Below are 17,625 nucleotides of genomic sequence, written 5' to 3' on the forward strand. Positions count from 1 at the left end.
TTCACATATGCATTAGGGACTCTGTTCTGTTGGGTTTGTCTGTTAGTGAAGGGTGAGGATTAGGGCTCCATTGGGAACTGTCCAGTTCTGGGAACGTCCATTGCTGAAATAAGCTTCAAACTGGAAACATGAAGGGATATGGTATGATACATCTTTTTCAACAAAGCTAACTCTCAATCTCCCTCCCTCCCTCCCTCCCTCCCTCTTCCTCTCTCTTTCTCTCTCTTCCTCCCTTTTTCTCTCTCTTTCTCTCTCTCTTTCTCAACCTTCATTACATAGAAGGATAATTAACATTTCTGAATGTTGCAAGAATGTATGCACATGCATTAACCTTAGCTACTGTTCCATGCTATTAAGAATAATTCAGGTCCTATCTATATAGCACACTAAACATCAGTTTGCTGAGACATACACATATCCATGGAAACAGCCCAATGGAATGACAAGGAGAGCAGAGGCAGCTACGATCCAGAATGTGGCACTAGTTGCTTCTCCAGAGATGACCATTGCTTACTCAACCTCTTCCTGATAATGAAGTCCTCTGAAGATGTTCGCGTGCAAATGTGGCTGTCAGCCCACTCAGCCAACTAAGAGAATAGTCCAAGAGAACTGTAATTTAAACTGAGGCCTCAGAACCAGTGATGGAAAAAGCTAAATTCCTTCTGAAATTCTAAGGGCCCACCCTCATGCAACCACAACAGTTAAGGAGAAAATGAACATACTTTTGACTGTTCATCAACATGGAATTCTTTTTTCTGGTTTATGTTTCCTTTAATTTGTTTACCTAATGCTTTTCTTCAGTGGCATATGTAAGATGGTAGTTGGACAGGAAAAAGGTAGCTCTGTTAGCCATTCAGCAAATATTTATCAAGTCCCTCTTACGGAGTCACATGCCATTCCAGACACATGGAATACATCAGAGAATGAGACAAGGCATCCACTCATTATTAGCTCATGTCCCAGTGGAGGGTAAAGAAACAAGTCCAGTAAGTAACGTTACATAGAGTGATCCCCATCATGTTGGGATTATGTCACAACAAGCCATTCTAAGTTGACAGTGTTGCAAGCTACTGCATTTAATACACCTAACTCACTGAACATAACTTAGCAACACGGCACATGGCAGAACATGATTTTCCACGTGATTTCATGCCAGATTTGAGTTTGTCATTTAATGCCTCTGCCCAGTATTGGAAGAGAATATTGTATGACAAACCATCAGTATGAGATAAATAAAAATTCAAAATTCTAAGAAGTTTATTTCTGAGTGCATATTATTGTCATAGTATCATAATTAAAAGGCTATAACATCATAAACAGGAATCATCACTATTATTTGGTGAGGTCACCAAAACCTTCAGAGACAATTGACAGAAGACACAAGATGGCCACACTAATCTTTCTTGGCTCAAAGTCATCATTTCTTTCTCCTCAACATGTAAAGTGCTGTTTAGCATTTCTCTACACAAAAAAATCCTTTTGATATAATATTGACAGTCAACTAGTTGAAAAGAGTAAAGAGTGCTATCTCTTAAACAGAATCTAACATTTTGCTAAATTCTGCTTTTTTTCATTCACAAAAAGTTACTGCGTTCAAGCCTTCTTGGTTCAGTGCTTTCAAGCCTGTTACTGAATGACTGCCTCCCTTTACTAGTTGGTGACATCTGATAGCAATGGCTTAATGGACTATATGGAGTTTCAAGTGCTCCATGCTCAGAGGGACAACAGGATAACTAGTGTCAGAGAAAGAAGGGATACCCAGAAGCAAGAAGGCCAATCAATAATTCACTATTTTGTTATATATTAATCCAACAAAAGAAATAAAACACACAACTGCACAATACACAGTACTTAGCATCCAGGCAGTAGACTGATTAGCTATTGATTTTTTCCCTCTATATCGTAGAGGAGTGATGAGGCTTTTATTGGAAGTCCCAGTGCTGGTCCTGTCTGGAATAACTATTTAAGAAAAGGAGAGGAAAAGTGTGTATGCAGAAGGGTCTTTGACCTTTTGATCTAATAGCTTAGCTTAAACATACAAAGCTCATGGAATCTGCAAATACCCAGACTAAGTACAAATACCAAAATTTCACATTTACTTCCTTCTTTGTAATATATGGTTAGGATGATGTGTGTGCACTTAGGAAGCATGGGCCTGAAGTCTGAGATTATTCTGAGTCAATAAATGGCTCAAAACTCACATGTACGTTGGTTTTGGGTAGAGGACCAGATGCGTATTGGGACATGGTAGGGGAAAGACTTTTAATTCCTGGATCACTGAATGTTTATTCAGCACATCATGCCTGGTTCTTCAAATGGAAGTTTTGCCCATTTCTGCACTCATATATTACTTCTCCAAACTTGCCAGGTGGTACAGAATGCTGCACCTTGGCTGCAGTGGTTGGTCCAGCTTTCTGGGCCAGAATCCACTAGATTCCAGATGCCATCCACTGTTAACTGTCATCTTCTGCAATGCTTTTGGACTTCAGCTTGTAAACTGTCCAGGAGTCATGCAGGAAGCCCAGGAGGAACTCTGCCATCCCTTGATTCCAAGGCCACCATTGTGACAGTGATCTATGGGCCATGTGATGTTTCCCTGCAGGTTTTTGAGGATTCTTCAACTTCCAGGCATCAACCAGCCTATACCCTGTCACTTCCTGAGAGAGGCACAAGAAGGCCTCTCTTATCTAGGATCCCCTGACTTCTGCTAGGTAAATGAGGCCTCTTGAAGGCTCCAAACCCATCAGCTTGCTCCTAGCTCCCATTCCAGGACAGCATCTGCATAGGCTGCCCCTTCAGCTTGGATTCTCGTCCTTCTAGATGGATGTATAGCCACCTACACATAGGCCCTTCCTAAGACATTTCCTTATCAACCACTCTCAACTTAACCCCTCATTTAAAAATCACACCTTTAAAGTGGGAATGCTGTGTAGACAGGAGAACAAAAGTGAACTCTAATCTCAGCCAACATATAAAACTAAGCCCAAAATGTACTACACAGTTAAATGGAAATTTACATAACATTTTAAAGAATACATGTAGTGGAAAGTTACACAATAATAGTTTGAGCATTAATTTTTATAGACCCAACCCCAAAAGCTGAGCAAGAAAACTCAAAACATACATGCAGGATTGCATCAACCTAAGGAAGTTTCAGCTGAAGATGTGAATGACTGACAGCCCCAGAAGGTCACCTGGGGAGTGAGACAAAATGTCTCAAAACCGGAATTTGACAAGAGGTTAATACCAAAGCACACACAGAATCAAACCCAATAGCAAGAACACAGCTCAGCTTAAAAATGAGGAAAGAATATGAGTAGGCATGTCACAAAAGGAGACAGAGATGACCAAGAGATATTTGAAAAACTACTCAACATTACTAATTGTCTTAGTTAGGGTTTTACTGCTGTGACAGACACCATGACCAATGCAACTCTTATAAGGACAACATTTAATTGAGGCTAGCTTACAGGTTCAGAGGTTCAGTCTATTATCATAAAGGCAGAAACATGGCAGCATTCAGGCAGGCATGGTGCAGGAGGAGCTGAGAGCTCTACATCTTCATCTGAAGGCTGCTAGCAGAACACTGACTTCCAAGCAGCTAGGGTGAGGGTCTTATAGCCTATACCCACAGTGACACACCTACTCCAACAAGGCCACACCTCGAAATAGTGCCACTCCCTGGACCAATTATATACAAGCCACCACACTAATCATTATGGAAATGCAAATTAAATGATGAAGCATCACCTCACATCTGTCAGAACAGCTTTTAACAACCATGATGGGTGTGGGGAAGAAGGATCCTTTCCTCTGTGTTTCAATGGTGAGATTTTAAATTAGCATAGACATCAAGGGGAGTGTTATGGAAGTTACATTTTAAAAGTGAAAATATAATTACCATATGATCCAGCAACCCAGTTTCTGGATGAACACAGAGCCATGTCCTGTGTTCATCAGTGGATAAATGTATAAAGAATGTACAGTGGGGCATGCAATAGCTTGTTCTTCAGACTTCAACTAGAAGGAAGTGATGGCATTTCTGACATCAGGGATGGAACCGGGGGGCACCCATGGCAAGGGAAATATAAATGTAGAATACGAAGAATGAACTCTTAGAAGCAAAACCTGAATGTTGGTTACTGGCGGCTGCAGGCTAGGAGGGAGAGGATGATGTTGGTCGAAGGTACAATTAAAATTAAACTATTTTTGATTACAGAATAACATTCAAATGTTTTATTATAAATATGTATATTGGTTCCAGCATGGTGGTTCAGGCTTATAATTCTAGCACTAGGATTGAATAGTTGATGTTAGCCTTGGCTATTTAATCTACTCAAGGCAGCACGAGCTATATATGGAGACTCTGACAATGTTAGTGAGGTACACATCAAGTTAATGCAACTTGATTTGACTGTTCTACACTGTGTGTGTATTAGTGCCACTTTGCATTCCAATTATATAATTATAATTTATTAAGGTATAATAAACCACGCCCATTCTAAAAATCAAGACACAAAAGCTCACACATTACATGATTCTATATGTTGGGAACGTCCAATCGGGGAGTCTACTGTCATGGAGTAGCTTGGTGGTCAACATACTTGGAGGATAAGAGTCTGCTCAGTGGGTACAGGTTTCTTTTGGGATGAGGAAGAGGTTTTGGAACCAAGACAGGCACTTTTCCAACATTGGAAAAGCATCCAATCACATGGAATTGCACATTTTTTTAAATGGTGAATTTAAACACAGTTGAAAAGATCTGCAAGTTCCTCAATGACAGCTTCCATTACCTCTTTCCCAGAAAGAACCGTTCTGGCCAGCAGGGACTTCTGTGTGTGTTTTGGTTATGGTACATGTGACTTGTGTGTGTGTTTTGGTTGTGGTACATGGACTTTTCCTGAATGTCTCAAGTCTTCCTGTCTCCTTCACTCATTGGTATAAATCCCTGAACCTAGAACAGACCTGGAACTAATACAGAATAAAGAATCATTTGCAGAAGAGGCACAAAAAATATTATCTCTTTATACCCTCCTTGGAGATTATTTCATTTTAATTTCATTTTTTTAATAAATAAATAATGTAGGAATAGATAACTAAACGAATAAATGAAAAAAAATTAAGAGACGGGGAAAGGGGGACAGGTACCCCATCAGACATCCTAATTTCACCACGTAGGAAACAAACGAACAGCCCAGCAGAGCTTTGGAATATTGGGAGCATAGGATGAAACACGAAGCACAAAGATCATTTTCCATTTGCAAGGATTAGTAACCACGTTTCTCCTTTAAATTCTAAGGGGCCAAACTGCATTCCTCAAGCAGAAGAGCTGGGAAACACAGAGCTCCTAATATTCACAGTATGCCCACACATGCGCATGCTCTGTGGAGGAATTCAGTCATATACACAACCTGTGCATATGACTGGGGCCCCGGGTTAGAGGACATACCAATGAGTTCCTTGTTTCTGACATCCAGGGCCATGTTCCGGAGTGCTGTGGCCACTGCACACACTACACGGTCATTGTCTATTCGGAGGAGTTCCACAAGTATGGGCAGGCCTTTCTCTTTCCGGACAGCAGCTCGGATGTACACGGACCACTGGCAAAAGAGAGAAGGCAGAGGAGGTTAGAAACACAGGTGAGAAGCCCTATAAAGCCAGCAGCTCTGAGGGTTGTCAGACGGCTGTTTGCAGGAGTCAAAACGGTTGAACTGCCATGACCTGCTGCAGAACAGGCTGAATATGTTAGACATGCATTGGAGGGTATTTGCTTCCCCCTCTGAACATAAAGGTTCCCGGGTCACTCCATGGACCACAATTCCTTTCTCTTGAGACAATGTTTTCATCACTTGGGGCTGAGAGGCACTTAGGGGATATGCACATGTGATGTGGAGGGTCATCTGTAGGGTGTGGGGGTTTGGGGTGGGCAGAGCTGACCATTGATATTGAGAGGTGGGGGAGAGGGAGAGGATCCACCAAAATGCAAAGAATGGTGTAGGTAGAATACAGGTGATCTTTTTAGAGATCTATGAGGAGTTGGGTCATAGTGATCAACTGCCATGCATGCAAAGGAACAGGCTCTTTGTTGAATAACAGAGGAGAAATAAGTAGAAAAAGAATGTAGGGTGAGGGGAGGGAAATATGACATTGGGAAGCAAGACTGAAAACAGTAACTTTTTTTTTTAAAGAACATTTAAGATAAAAATGTATTATTTCCAGGGCCATCATTCAATTTCCTAGTTTATTTAAAGACACACTTTGTTTTAGTTTGGAGTTGGTGTCCTTATGGAAGAGCTGATGCTTCCTGTTGAATGAAGAGGTATCCTTGGGCAGATAAAGCCCTCAGACTCCGAGTCACTTAAGCAAACACAGGTAGCCCAAGCTTTGCAAATGTGCATGCATGTTTTACATTGTTCCACAGTGTACCGGAGACAGCTCTGAGGAAAAACTGATGGCAAGGGTTTGCTTGGTTGCAATTTCATTTATGATCTGGAAAAAATACATTCGGGAAAGAGGATTCATTCTGAGGGAACCAGTCCTTCCCCACCCCTCCCTCACCAGGCCCACTCCAGCCCCCCATTCCCATAGGGGCAGGCACCCCAGAGCTGGCTCTCACCTGTGGCAGGCAGGGAGCCCCCTCTGGCAGTGAACGTAGGGCATACGCCATGCCTGCCACATCCTCAGCCCAGCCCTGCATGAAATATGAGATTAAAAAAACAAACAACTTCATCCTGTCCTACATTAGAAGTTACATTAATATTGTTCTTAACACTATCATCCAATAACGCAGGCTTCTCTTCCCTCCCCTTTGTGCCTGAGGACACAAAGGACATAGAAAAAGCTCATCGGGACATCTCTCAGTTCCAGAGAACTCAGCAGCTCCACATTCAGAAACAAAGACGACAATTGTTCAGGAGTCCAGTGACAGTGGAGAAACACCGATGCTTGGATGCCACTAAACTCTGACAGTGTTTCCCAGAGTGGAAGTGCTCCTCCTGGCATCAAGTGTCCACATCCATGCATGCACTTGTCTCACATAAAGAAACATGGCCTCTAGACTGTTTGCTTCCTCTGAGTGTCTAGTACCCAACGAAGACTGAAAGCCTAAGCTTATGCAGCCAGTTATGGTTGGTCTTTTCTGTAAAACTAAGGAGAGAACCTGGATTGCAGAGAATAGGATTCAGAGTTTTGGTCAACATGGAGAAATTAAAAGGTACATATTAATAATAAATAAGACTGGGATTCTTTTGACCTGAAAGACCATTGCAAAGAGTTCCTGGCATCCTAAGCACAGGCCTTAAAGATGGCGTCCTTTCCACTACCAAGTCTTTCAAGTCTTTCCTGGATTCTACAGTTGAGGTCTCTTGAAATTTCCCCAAACACAGGAGGGCCAGCATCATCACTGTATCAATAATGGCATTTAAATATAAAATATTAAATATCCGCACCACAAGAAATACCCCTGTCCCCGAACCTGCTTCTCCTTGGGCTTCACGCTCTCTCTCTTTGCTGCTGCCTCACACCTTACTGTTAAACTCCTATGATCAGACTCCAAACTCTGATTCATTCTTGACCTCCATCCTTTCATATAGAGGTGCACTGCCATATCTGAAATGTCCTCAAACAGCACAGCCATGATATGCTTGGAAGTTCCAACTCTACACTTCCCTCCCGTGATGGATGGAAAGATGGTCTGGTGAGTGGAGTATGAAGAGAGTTCACTTGACTCTGTTGGGAACGTAATGGGAAACAAAGCGAAACTGAACCAAATGACCATGTAGGCTTCCAATATATATGAGTTACACACCATGTGTTTGGTGACATGAAAAGTGACAACTAGGTAATGGGTTTGATTCACACTCAGGTGACACAAGGACAGAACATTCTGTTTGTTTCTGGAATTTTTTTCCTTTCTCTGCTTTGTGATGCATGTGTGTGTGTGTGTGTGTGTGTGAGAGAGAGAGAGAGAGAGAGAGAGAGAGAGAGAGAGAGAGAGAGAGAGAGAGAGAGATATTTCTCATATCACCACAGTTTACGGCCTGCCATCTGCAGCATATTCAAAAGATGGTGCAAATTTGGATGAGTTTTCTTGACTTTCCAAGACAGAAGTTTATAATACTCTTAAGCCATCAGCCTAGCAAGTCCTGGGAATGGACTGGAAAACCATGTCCTGCCCAGCAAGAAGTTAAAGGAACAGAAGGCATGATGTAGACAAAGATCCCTTGGAGTGCTGGATGCTTCACAGGTCCAAGCTGGACGAAAGCATGGGGCACACAGAGTATTCCTGTGGATCTGAGCTGCTTCTCTTTCAGTGCAGTGGTGGCTTGAAAGGCGTATGAGTTGCCAAAAGCTTCAATGGGAAAGGACATCACAGGTGTCACTAAAGTAACAGCAGAAAGTTCCTGGTTGGAGTAAATAACTGAATCTGACTGAATCTCTACATTTTGTTAACAGGCTGATGGGAGTACACACTGAGCAAAGCAGCATGGAGTGGAGGGATAGACCATGGGTGACAGGGATGCCACTGAGAAGACTGACCCATGAGCAAGAAAAGAGGCTCAGTATGGCCAAAGGCAGAGAAGAAAGAGGCAAAAAAAGAGAGGAACAGGGAGCAGGAGGAGGAGGAGAGAGGGAGGAGGGAGGAAGAACATGAGGGCCAAGCCAAAAAGCAAAACCAGATGTCAGATCCATACTGTTCCTGATGTGCTGACTTACCAAAGATGGCTCAGGAAAGCAAGACCCCTCAAAGCATCCTCACTTAAATCTAACAAAACACTTACTTGGAAATGTTTTGTTTACATGTTTGTATGTTTGAACTCATTTAATCCTTAACTCTGGGACGCAGGTACCATCGTCAGTCCTTTTCTTACAGGTGATACAAGGGAGGTGTGGCACGATGTGGACTGGGAATACTCAGGTTGGCCTTGAACCCAAGAAGCACCGAATCTGAGTCAATATGCTGTATTTCTATTGTACTCTGTACCTCAGAAGGACACTACCAACTATGGACATCTTCATTTCATAGTTTGTAGAACTCCTTACAAATTAATCAAATGTTGGCTCTCATTTATTATTTTGGGTTGCCAATAATCCACCTAACTTCCTTCTGAAATCCTGAGATAACGATAGTTAAGGTTTATGAGGTGGCCCACCTGGCACTTCGATCTATTCTTGGGGTCATCTGTCCTGATGCACTAGGACTGATACAAAAAGCCACATATAATTAGAATATCTTGTTTGTGTCAGAAAAGGGTCACTCTTGTTTACATAGAATAATGAGACAATACTTCAGACAGTAAGTATTACTTTCTTCCCATTCCTCCTGGGCAGAAGTTTGAGCCATCGTTTGGCTCCACAAGATGCTGTCAGAGTGGGACAGAGAAGAAAAAGCAAATGGTTTGTTTTTAAGACCAGCACACAACTCCAGGTAAAAGCTTGCATATATTGAAAGAGGATTATAAGAAGCAGAAAACAAACCATTCACTTTTCAGAGTCCACACGACGTCTCCAAACTAGTGGGGAGGGACAGTATGGGAAGACTTTTTTCTTCCCCCTATCCCATTCCCCACTCTCTCTGCTTCTATGAGGGTATTCTCCCACCCACTCGCCCACTCCTGCTTCTCTGCCCTGGCATTCCCCTACACTGGGACATCAAGCCTTTACGGGACCAAGGGCCTCTCCTCCCATCGATGCCCTAAAAGGCCAACCTCTGCTACATATGCAGCTGGAGCCATGGGGTTCCTCCATGTGTACTCTTTGGTTGGTGGTTTAGTCCCTGGGAGATCTGGGGTGTCTGGTTGGTTGATATTGTTCTTCCTATGGGGTTGCAAATCCTTTGAGCTCCTTTAGTCCTTCCCCTAACTCCTTCATTAGGGACCTCATGATTGGTCCAATGATTGGCTGTGAGCATCTGCCTCTATATTTGCCAGATCTGGCAGAGCCTCTCAGGGTCAGTCATCTCAGGCTCCTGTTAGCATGAAGACTTAAGAAAGATAACAGTACTCAAAGAGCTGTCACTGCAATTCTGGAGTGTCCAGGTGCAAATCACCAGTGTGTGTGTGTGTGTGTGTGTGTGTGTGTTTCCCTGCCCCCTTTACCCCATTCAACAAAGATGGAAGAATGAATAATTAACAGACTACTTTCCTTTCAGGACTATAGAAGAGGCCACACACTAACTAGTAAAGTTTTCAGTATCATCCTAGAGGGATCCATGGAGTATTATTGGTTTCTGTGACCTGTGTCACCAAGGGTGGCTCTGATGGCTTCTATGGGCTGAAGTGTGGAGAAGAAAAGAGCTATAGACCAGAATTACAGAGGATTTGCCTGTCTGGGAAGCAGGTGACACATAAAGATTGTTAATATGGAAGAGATATGGCTGCATCCAAGGATGCTCAACAGGGAGGTGGGGCTGGGGGAGTACAGTGGAGCAGAGGTGGTCCAGTCACCAACCATCACACCATTGTGTGTCCCAGACAGGAGGCGCCATGGAGTAAAGTTGACTCCAGACAGAGAAACAAAATCAATGCATCATCTAACCCTGACCCCATTTGCAGAGAGATGCTCCCAGAACCTCAAAGTCAGCATTCCCCAAAGAAGTCAAGAAGGTACTGGATGACCTCATGGGAGAAAGCTGTGTTCTGCTGAATTTACTGACAATGTCAAGATTGTTTTCCCCCATTTTGTTATATTAGGCAAAGTGAAGCTCATAGATGAACCTAGAAAAGAACTACCTCAAACCAAGTTATTTCTGTCTAATAAATTTCCTTACAGCGAGGAACTGAAAGATCAAGTCAAGTCAATGTTATTTAACCCTGTAAATACGGGTTGAATGTGGATTTCATTGGACTTCATTAAAAAATATCAGTCAGAATAAAACACAAATGATGGTTATTATATCTCTAAAAGTTATACCATGTTTAAGATGAGACAATTTCACTAAAGCTGACGCAGGCAGGTAAGATGTAATTTCCTTGGGTCACTCCCTCCGCCCTGAAATCGTAATACAGTACCAAATAACTGAAGTTAATTCTCATCCATTAAGTATAAAAATAGTCTCTTTGGAAGCTGAAGCCATAATAGTGCTAAAATTCTGAACTGATGAATTTCCTGTTCTTTCAGATTTTCGTTGCTTAAGAAGTACAGTCAGCTATTAAAAGACCTCCTAAATGATCATGTCCTCGCTGGACTTATTGAAGAAGACATTTCCCCACTTTATCTTTTCACATGGTAAAGAAATGTCCCACTTTAAAACTTAATGCTCCCAAACAAAATTTAATAACCGCCCCATTGTGCATGTGAGACTAGCTGTTTGTTTGTTTTAAACATTGATTCTGGAGAGTGATTTTAGGTCTTCAGACTTTCCAGGCAAGTGCTTTACCAACTGATCTAGCACATCCCATAATTAAACTTTGCAGAACACTCTAGCATCTTCTGGTATCATAGGCCTCAGTGGTTTCATTCCATAAAATGAAAAAAAAAAAAAACTAACAACAACTATAGTGTGAATTACATGCCATGCGAGTCTCAAATTTGCTTCTGAATTTATTTATAATGCCATGTTATTTTCTAGGTGGATCTAATTAGCATTGTATTAGGGCATTTTTATTATAAAGTTTTATTACAAAAAGAAGGTATTAGACATTCAGAAACCACGTGGCTTTTGTTATATGGCTCAAGTTAGTACCATTGTTTAGCATCATCATCATCATCATCATCATCATCATCATCATCATCATCATCATCAGCCTGAATTCCTAAGTCTTTATAGTTGAAATAGAACTGGGATTGGTGGCAACTCTAGTATTCATGGAATAGATGGGGAGTCTCAGCAAAAACTCTTCCCTTGAGAGTTCTTCTGCATTGTATTTCTTTCAGTTCAATCATGTAATAAGATTATACACTCTTGTCTCCAAAAAACCCAATATTTCTTTCTGGAAATGAGATCTCCAGTCAAGGGGAATAGTGAAACAATTTCCTTGTTAGTAAAGCCATAATTTATAAACACAGATTTTTGATTAAGGTGACAGCAGATATTGTGTGCTAAAAGTTGTTTCCCCCCCCCCGTTCATCCTTTTTACATGTAAGTCACTCAATGCGAAGATCGAGTTTTATCATATGTATTTGCTGAGAACACTAACTCCCAGGTCATACTGTTTCCTCGAAGTAAAAGGATGTTGATGTGCCCATGTAAGAGGTAAAGAAGGTGAGACTTAACTGACAGTGACCTAGAGATAGCTTTCATTAAGCTGAACAATTGTTCCTAACCCCCTGCCTTTGGTCATGTCAAGGGGCAGCAAGCATCAATTAAAACAACTTATCTTTAAACATAAATCTTTCTGAAGTTTCTTTCAAACATTGGACATAAAAAGTTCTCTGTGTTATTGCTGTTTAAAAGTGCCTTTCAGGGAATTTGATGCTACTGTTTCTGGTGATAGGTCTTGCATGCACAAAACTATAAGGTCATCTCAGGTTTCATCCTGAGCCACCTATGATTTCCCCCTGGTAGTAGCATCTTGTGAACACATCCTTGAGGAGGGAAGGCTGACAGCACCCTGACCTGTATCCAGCTGGGTGTGATGGAGCTGGCAGGCTTCTAGCCAGTGCACATAAGCAAGGCTGTGCTGGAAATAATATTATTTTATTCAATATAAGATAAAAGAAGTAATTCAAATAGTTTACTTCTCCCTTACTCAGTTCTATGTCAAAAATTTCCCTTTATCTTTTTCTTTGTAAATAGAATTTCTCATGAAAATAGGAGACAGGTCTTCATATCTTTCTCCTGGAGCCAGTGGAATCTTACTATTCGACTTTGGGGATATTAGCACGTTTCTTCTCTTGAGAATGAGGACAAAGGTAATCTGTATTTTGTTATGTAGAACATTCTAGAGGGGTGCTGCTAATGAGGACTTTATTTTTATAATCATAAAGTGTAGATTCTGCAAAAGTCCTATGCAGGAAAAAACTTCAATGGCAATTACTTTTTAGTAATATAATGTTTTCTTCTGCGGTTCATAACTGGACTAGATTAGTAAAGATTTTTCCATGAAAGAAGATGAATTTGTTCTTGATCTGGACCTTACTACAATTCTTGTCCATTCTGATGGGGAAAAACTACTTGGAAGTGTATGTCCCCTGACTCCTAGACTATCAGTAGAGAACAGAGGCCACTGTGATTTGCATGGGATAATTCTGGTTTTGTTGCTGCTTTTTTCCTTCCTGCTGGTGTGTACAGCAGTGAGAATCACTGATGTAGAGTCACATGTGGAAGATGGCAGAACTGTTCTTAGCCTGTGTGAACTGCTTCCTGCCTCTCACCTCTGACCTTTACTGTGATTTCAGAAGAAAATAATTTCTGCCTTCTATCTTGCCTGAGCCTTTGTGTATTTGGGGTTCTGCATGTTATAGCAGCTGGCATGCCTTTAAATAACAGACTCTTGTAATAGTCTGCTAGAAGTAATTCTAAGTCAACACCATCTATACTGAGGGTTTAAGCAGCACTGCTGGAATATGCTGCCTCCTCCTCTACCGCTTTCTGCAAAAGTGACCCCGCAGGCACTCTTGGACCTTGATATACTCTCATCACACCATTGACAATGGCCTTCATAGCTTGTTACATCTTTATTACAGAGTAAAGGAGAGATCGAGTTACATTCATCTTTCTTTCAATTGTCTTCAGCTTCTGGTCCATAATCTTCCAGAAGATTTAACCTTCTGGAAGATTACAGAGTGTTTAATTGATGAAAGAAGCTGTCAGGTTGACTCGCAGCACCAAGAACTCGTTATATAAGGTGGCACTGTCTCCACTGAAAGGGATTATGCCTTAAAAATTGAAGACACCACCATCACTGATGGGGGCAGAGATTTCCAACCATTTCCACAGAAAAACATCTAAGGTCTAAGTGGTTATACACTCTCACGGGAGCCTTTTCTGTAGCCAAAGTAATCTTCTAACGTGGTACCCATGTGTGGTGCTAGAACCATTAAAACAGAGCTTATGAGCAGATGTTCTCCAGGATAGAAAGATCAGAATATTGAGACTGAGGTGCCATGATCAATCCTCTGATCAATGCCACAGCAACTCAACTGAAGCTCTTATTCACAATTTCTCTGTCACGACCACATGGGTGATTGACAATGTCTGCTGTCAGCATAGTGTGTGTCTCTAAAGAACTCTAAAAGATAGCTTTACAGCAGCTCTGAGTGAAGTTGTATTTGCCTAGCAAGTCTTGCAGTCTCTTAGGCTTTCTTGCTAGAAGTGTCTTCTGCTGTCCAAGGTGCTGACATGAGACCTGTTACTGAGAGCAGCAGCCCCATCTCCACCAGGGCCTTTGTTATTACTGCAGAGATTGAGTGATCTGATTACCAAGAACTTGCTGCAGTTTAATCATGTTCCTTATGTTTCAGGTTCCTTGAGCTTCTGGGCTTATGAGACTACCATTTTGGTTTCTCACTATGTTTGGAAAAATTCCAACTGTTACTCCTGCCAATATTTCTTCTGTTCTCATGGCCCTTGCATCTTTTCATCTGGGGAGCCTAATGAAATGTGCACCGGGACAGCTGAGGCTCAGCAATATAGCACCATCCTTAGGTATGCTAACTTTTGCTGTGCAATGTTTAATCTGGTACTTATTTCGTCTCATGTGTTTTTCATTTCAAACATGGTACTTCTGACCCATGGTGTTTTATTTGGTTTTTCAAACACATGTTCTTCGTCTCTAACTTTTTTTTAAATACAATACCATCATAATCTTCTCATGTTTGATAATTTTAACATCTGTCAGTCCTGAGTTCCTTCCTTCCTTCCTTCCTTCCTTCCTTCCTTCCTTCATTCCTTTCTTCTTTTCTTTCTTTCTTTCTTTCTTTCTTTGTTTCTTTCTTTCTTTGTTTCTTTCTTTCTTTGTTTCTTTCTTTCTTTGTTTCTTTCTTTCTTTCTTTGTTTCTTTCTTTGTTTCTTTCTTTCTTTCTTTCTTTCTTCCTTTTTTCCTTTCTTCCTTCCTTTTCTTTTCTTCCTTTTTTCCTTTCTTTCATTATGGACTGAATTTTCTTTTTCATTGACAGTAATTTCCAAGTAAATGCCAGGCATTCCTAATTCTAGCTTGTATTTCATTCCTGAAAACACCTGCATTCCCAAGCTTTAAGATTTTGTTTAGCTGGCAGTCAATAAAATCTAAACTGTTCATGAACGTGGAGTTTGCTTACAAGGTTCTACAGGAAAGAAAAGAGCACACTCCGTCCATGGCTAGTAGTCTTTACAAGTAAACAAGACTTTTTCTGAGCACTTTATCCAATGGCCCGTGAATTGTGAGGTTTTCCCATATAACACCTGGAAATACAGACTATGACTATCTCATGTAGGAACCTTTTTTTTTTCTTCTTGTAATTTGAAGTGGACTTTGCCAGTGTTGGGTGTTTTGCTCACAGGCAAGTACTTAGAGTTCTGTGATGTATGCTACAGGGGAGTTTTCTGTGTATATCTACACAGATCTGGGATCTTTCGTATTCTTCCCATGAATTTTAGTTTTCTTGACTTCATCTACCATCTCATACTTCTTATTTCTTGTCCTCAAGTTCCCTGTCTGTTACTAATCATAATTTACAGTGTTACAAAAAAAAATCACCACTGTTCTATGTGTTTCTTTTTATTAGTTGCTTTTCCTTAGGAGAAGGTAAATTTAGACCTTGTCACTCTGTCTGGCATCTCTGGTTTGAGCAGTTCCTCCACTTTCAGAAAGGAGTTCTGCCACGCTTAAGTTAGACCTAGAGCAGAAGTCAGAGGCTCCATCGTCAGTGAGAAACTCAGCCTCAGGCAAACAGCACAGGCCTCTCTGAGGTTGCCAATGGATGTGGGTGGCATTTGCCAGATTACAGATATTTGCAATCCTGTTGTGGTTCATGAGCCAATCGCTCTTCTCAGGTCTTGCAGGCAGAAGCTACTGAGCCATACATGACTAGAGTCAAGAGTTGGCCATAGGCTTGGTCCCTTACCAAGGGACCTTAGCTTGTGCTAAGTTGGACCTCGTGCTCCTTAGCTTGGTCATCTTGTCCTCATCTCCTACTGTACAGTGTTTCATACCATCTGTGGAGGCAGGAGCTTTAGATAGTCTCTGGCTTATGACATAAACTCGGGCAAAGATAATTCACTCTGTCTTACATGTCAAAGCACGAGTATTGCTTTGTTTTTAAAAATGTAAACTACTAATCTCCCTTGGTTCTCTTACAATACACAGTGACTACTGGACTAAGCTAAATTCACAGTGCCTCTCAAGGGCTGTCATTTATTTCTCTGGGAATAAGTCTTAAATTTCCAAGTTCTCTTACATTAAAAAAAAACACACACACAGTTGGGTCTTATGGCTGGAGATTGTTTCTTTTTCCTTGAAGTTCTGTTGCTACCATGATGCTTCGTAAAACACGTAATATCATCTATGTGCCTTTTATTCTATTTTATTTCTTAAAACAAGTATGTTGATAATGTTCCTAGAGAACATTTATATTTTAGTAGAGTTTGACTGTGTAGAGCTACCTACGTATTCAGCTTCATTTCCGTTACAGATATATTTTCACAATGCAACTCAAAGGCTGGATTTTCATAAGCCCCAACTACAACAGGAAAAAAAAAAAACCTACAAATAGGGGTTGAAAGAGCATTCATTTACATTTTGGAAATCTTCAAATTACTGTATCCACTCATTCTAATATTGTGCCACAAATAAATTCACTGTTCTGTGAACAAGAATAATGCAAGAAAGTCCATGCTGTTTCTGGGAAACATTTATCACTTCGTTTCTGCCGTAATATCACCACATTTGTCTGACGTTCATGGACCAAGTAATGAACATTTTAACTTTAGAACGTGTGTAGGGTCATTAGGAACGTCTAGTTTGCTCGTCAATTTGTCACAGCCAAAGAGTGTTCACGTTCTTCTCATAAAGAGAAGTTATTGTGTCAGACAAGGAGGTCTATAAAGAGCTTTCTCCATGCAAAATCCTCCGGAGGTAAAATTCCGGTTTTACCTCCTCATTTCTGTTTTGTTGGGTCATAAAAAGTTAAGGACTACTAAGAAATGCCACTAAATTTTGACAGTTGCTATTTAAAAATGCATTCTTAGAGAACTAGCTTGCTGAGGGGAGTGTTGTTTGAGTGTTGCTGTATGCCCTGTGATTGTCTGGGATATTTATGATTAAAAAAACGGTTTTGCATGTGTGAGTGTGCTGTCTGTATGTCTATACATTCATCTGTTTGTGGCACACAGAGGCCAGGAGTCAACATCAGGTGTCTTTCGCAGTCACGCTCTACCTTATTTTTTGAGACAGAGCTTTCCCGTGAACCGAAGGCTTGTCAGTCTGGCTGTACTGGCTGTGCAGCCAGCCCCACGGATCTTCCTGTCTCCATCTCCCAGCAATGGGACTGCAGTGGGTTCTTTACATGGATTCTATAAATTCGATCTCAGGACTTTATGCTTCTGCATAAAGTGGCTGAGCCATTTCCTTCTACCTGAGACTGTCTTTGTCAAGTAAGGATTTTTCTGCTCAGTTTTTATCTTATATTTCCCTAATGTTTTGATTGTAATAATATATCAGTGTTTGGTGTAATAATAATCTCTGTTCTTCTCTAAGAACTGTCTAT

General features: G+C 41.1%; 1 protein-coding gene across 1 annotated transcript in view; it reads right to left on the reverse strand.

Moving 5' to 3' along the window:
- Ctnnd2 (catenin delta 2) overlaps positions 1 to 17,625 on the reverse strand; it is an 804,610-nt gene that overhangs the window by 86,720 nt on the left and 700,265 nt on the right. Inside the window, 2 exon segments of the mRNA XM_076916393.1 lie at positions 5,450 to 5,600; positions 6,617 to 6,691. Coding sequence (XP_076772508.1) covers positions 5,450 to 5,600; positions 6,617 to 6,691 — 226 coding nt within the window.

The sequence above is a fragment of the Arvicanthis niloticus genome, chromosome 19 (genome assembly GCF_011762505.2).
Source record: "Arvicanthis niloticus isolate mArvNil1 chromosome 19, mArvNil1.pat.X, whole genome shotgun sequence".
NCBI classification, from domain to species: domain Eukaryota; kingdom Metazoa; phylum Chordata; class Mammalia; order Rodentia; family Muridae; genus Arvicanthis; species Arvicanthis niloticus.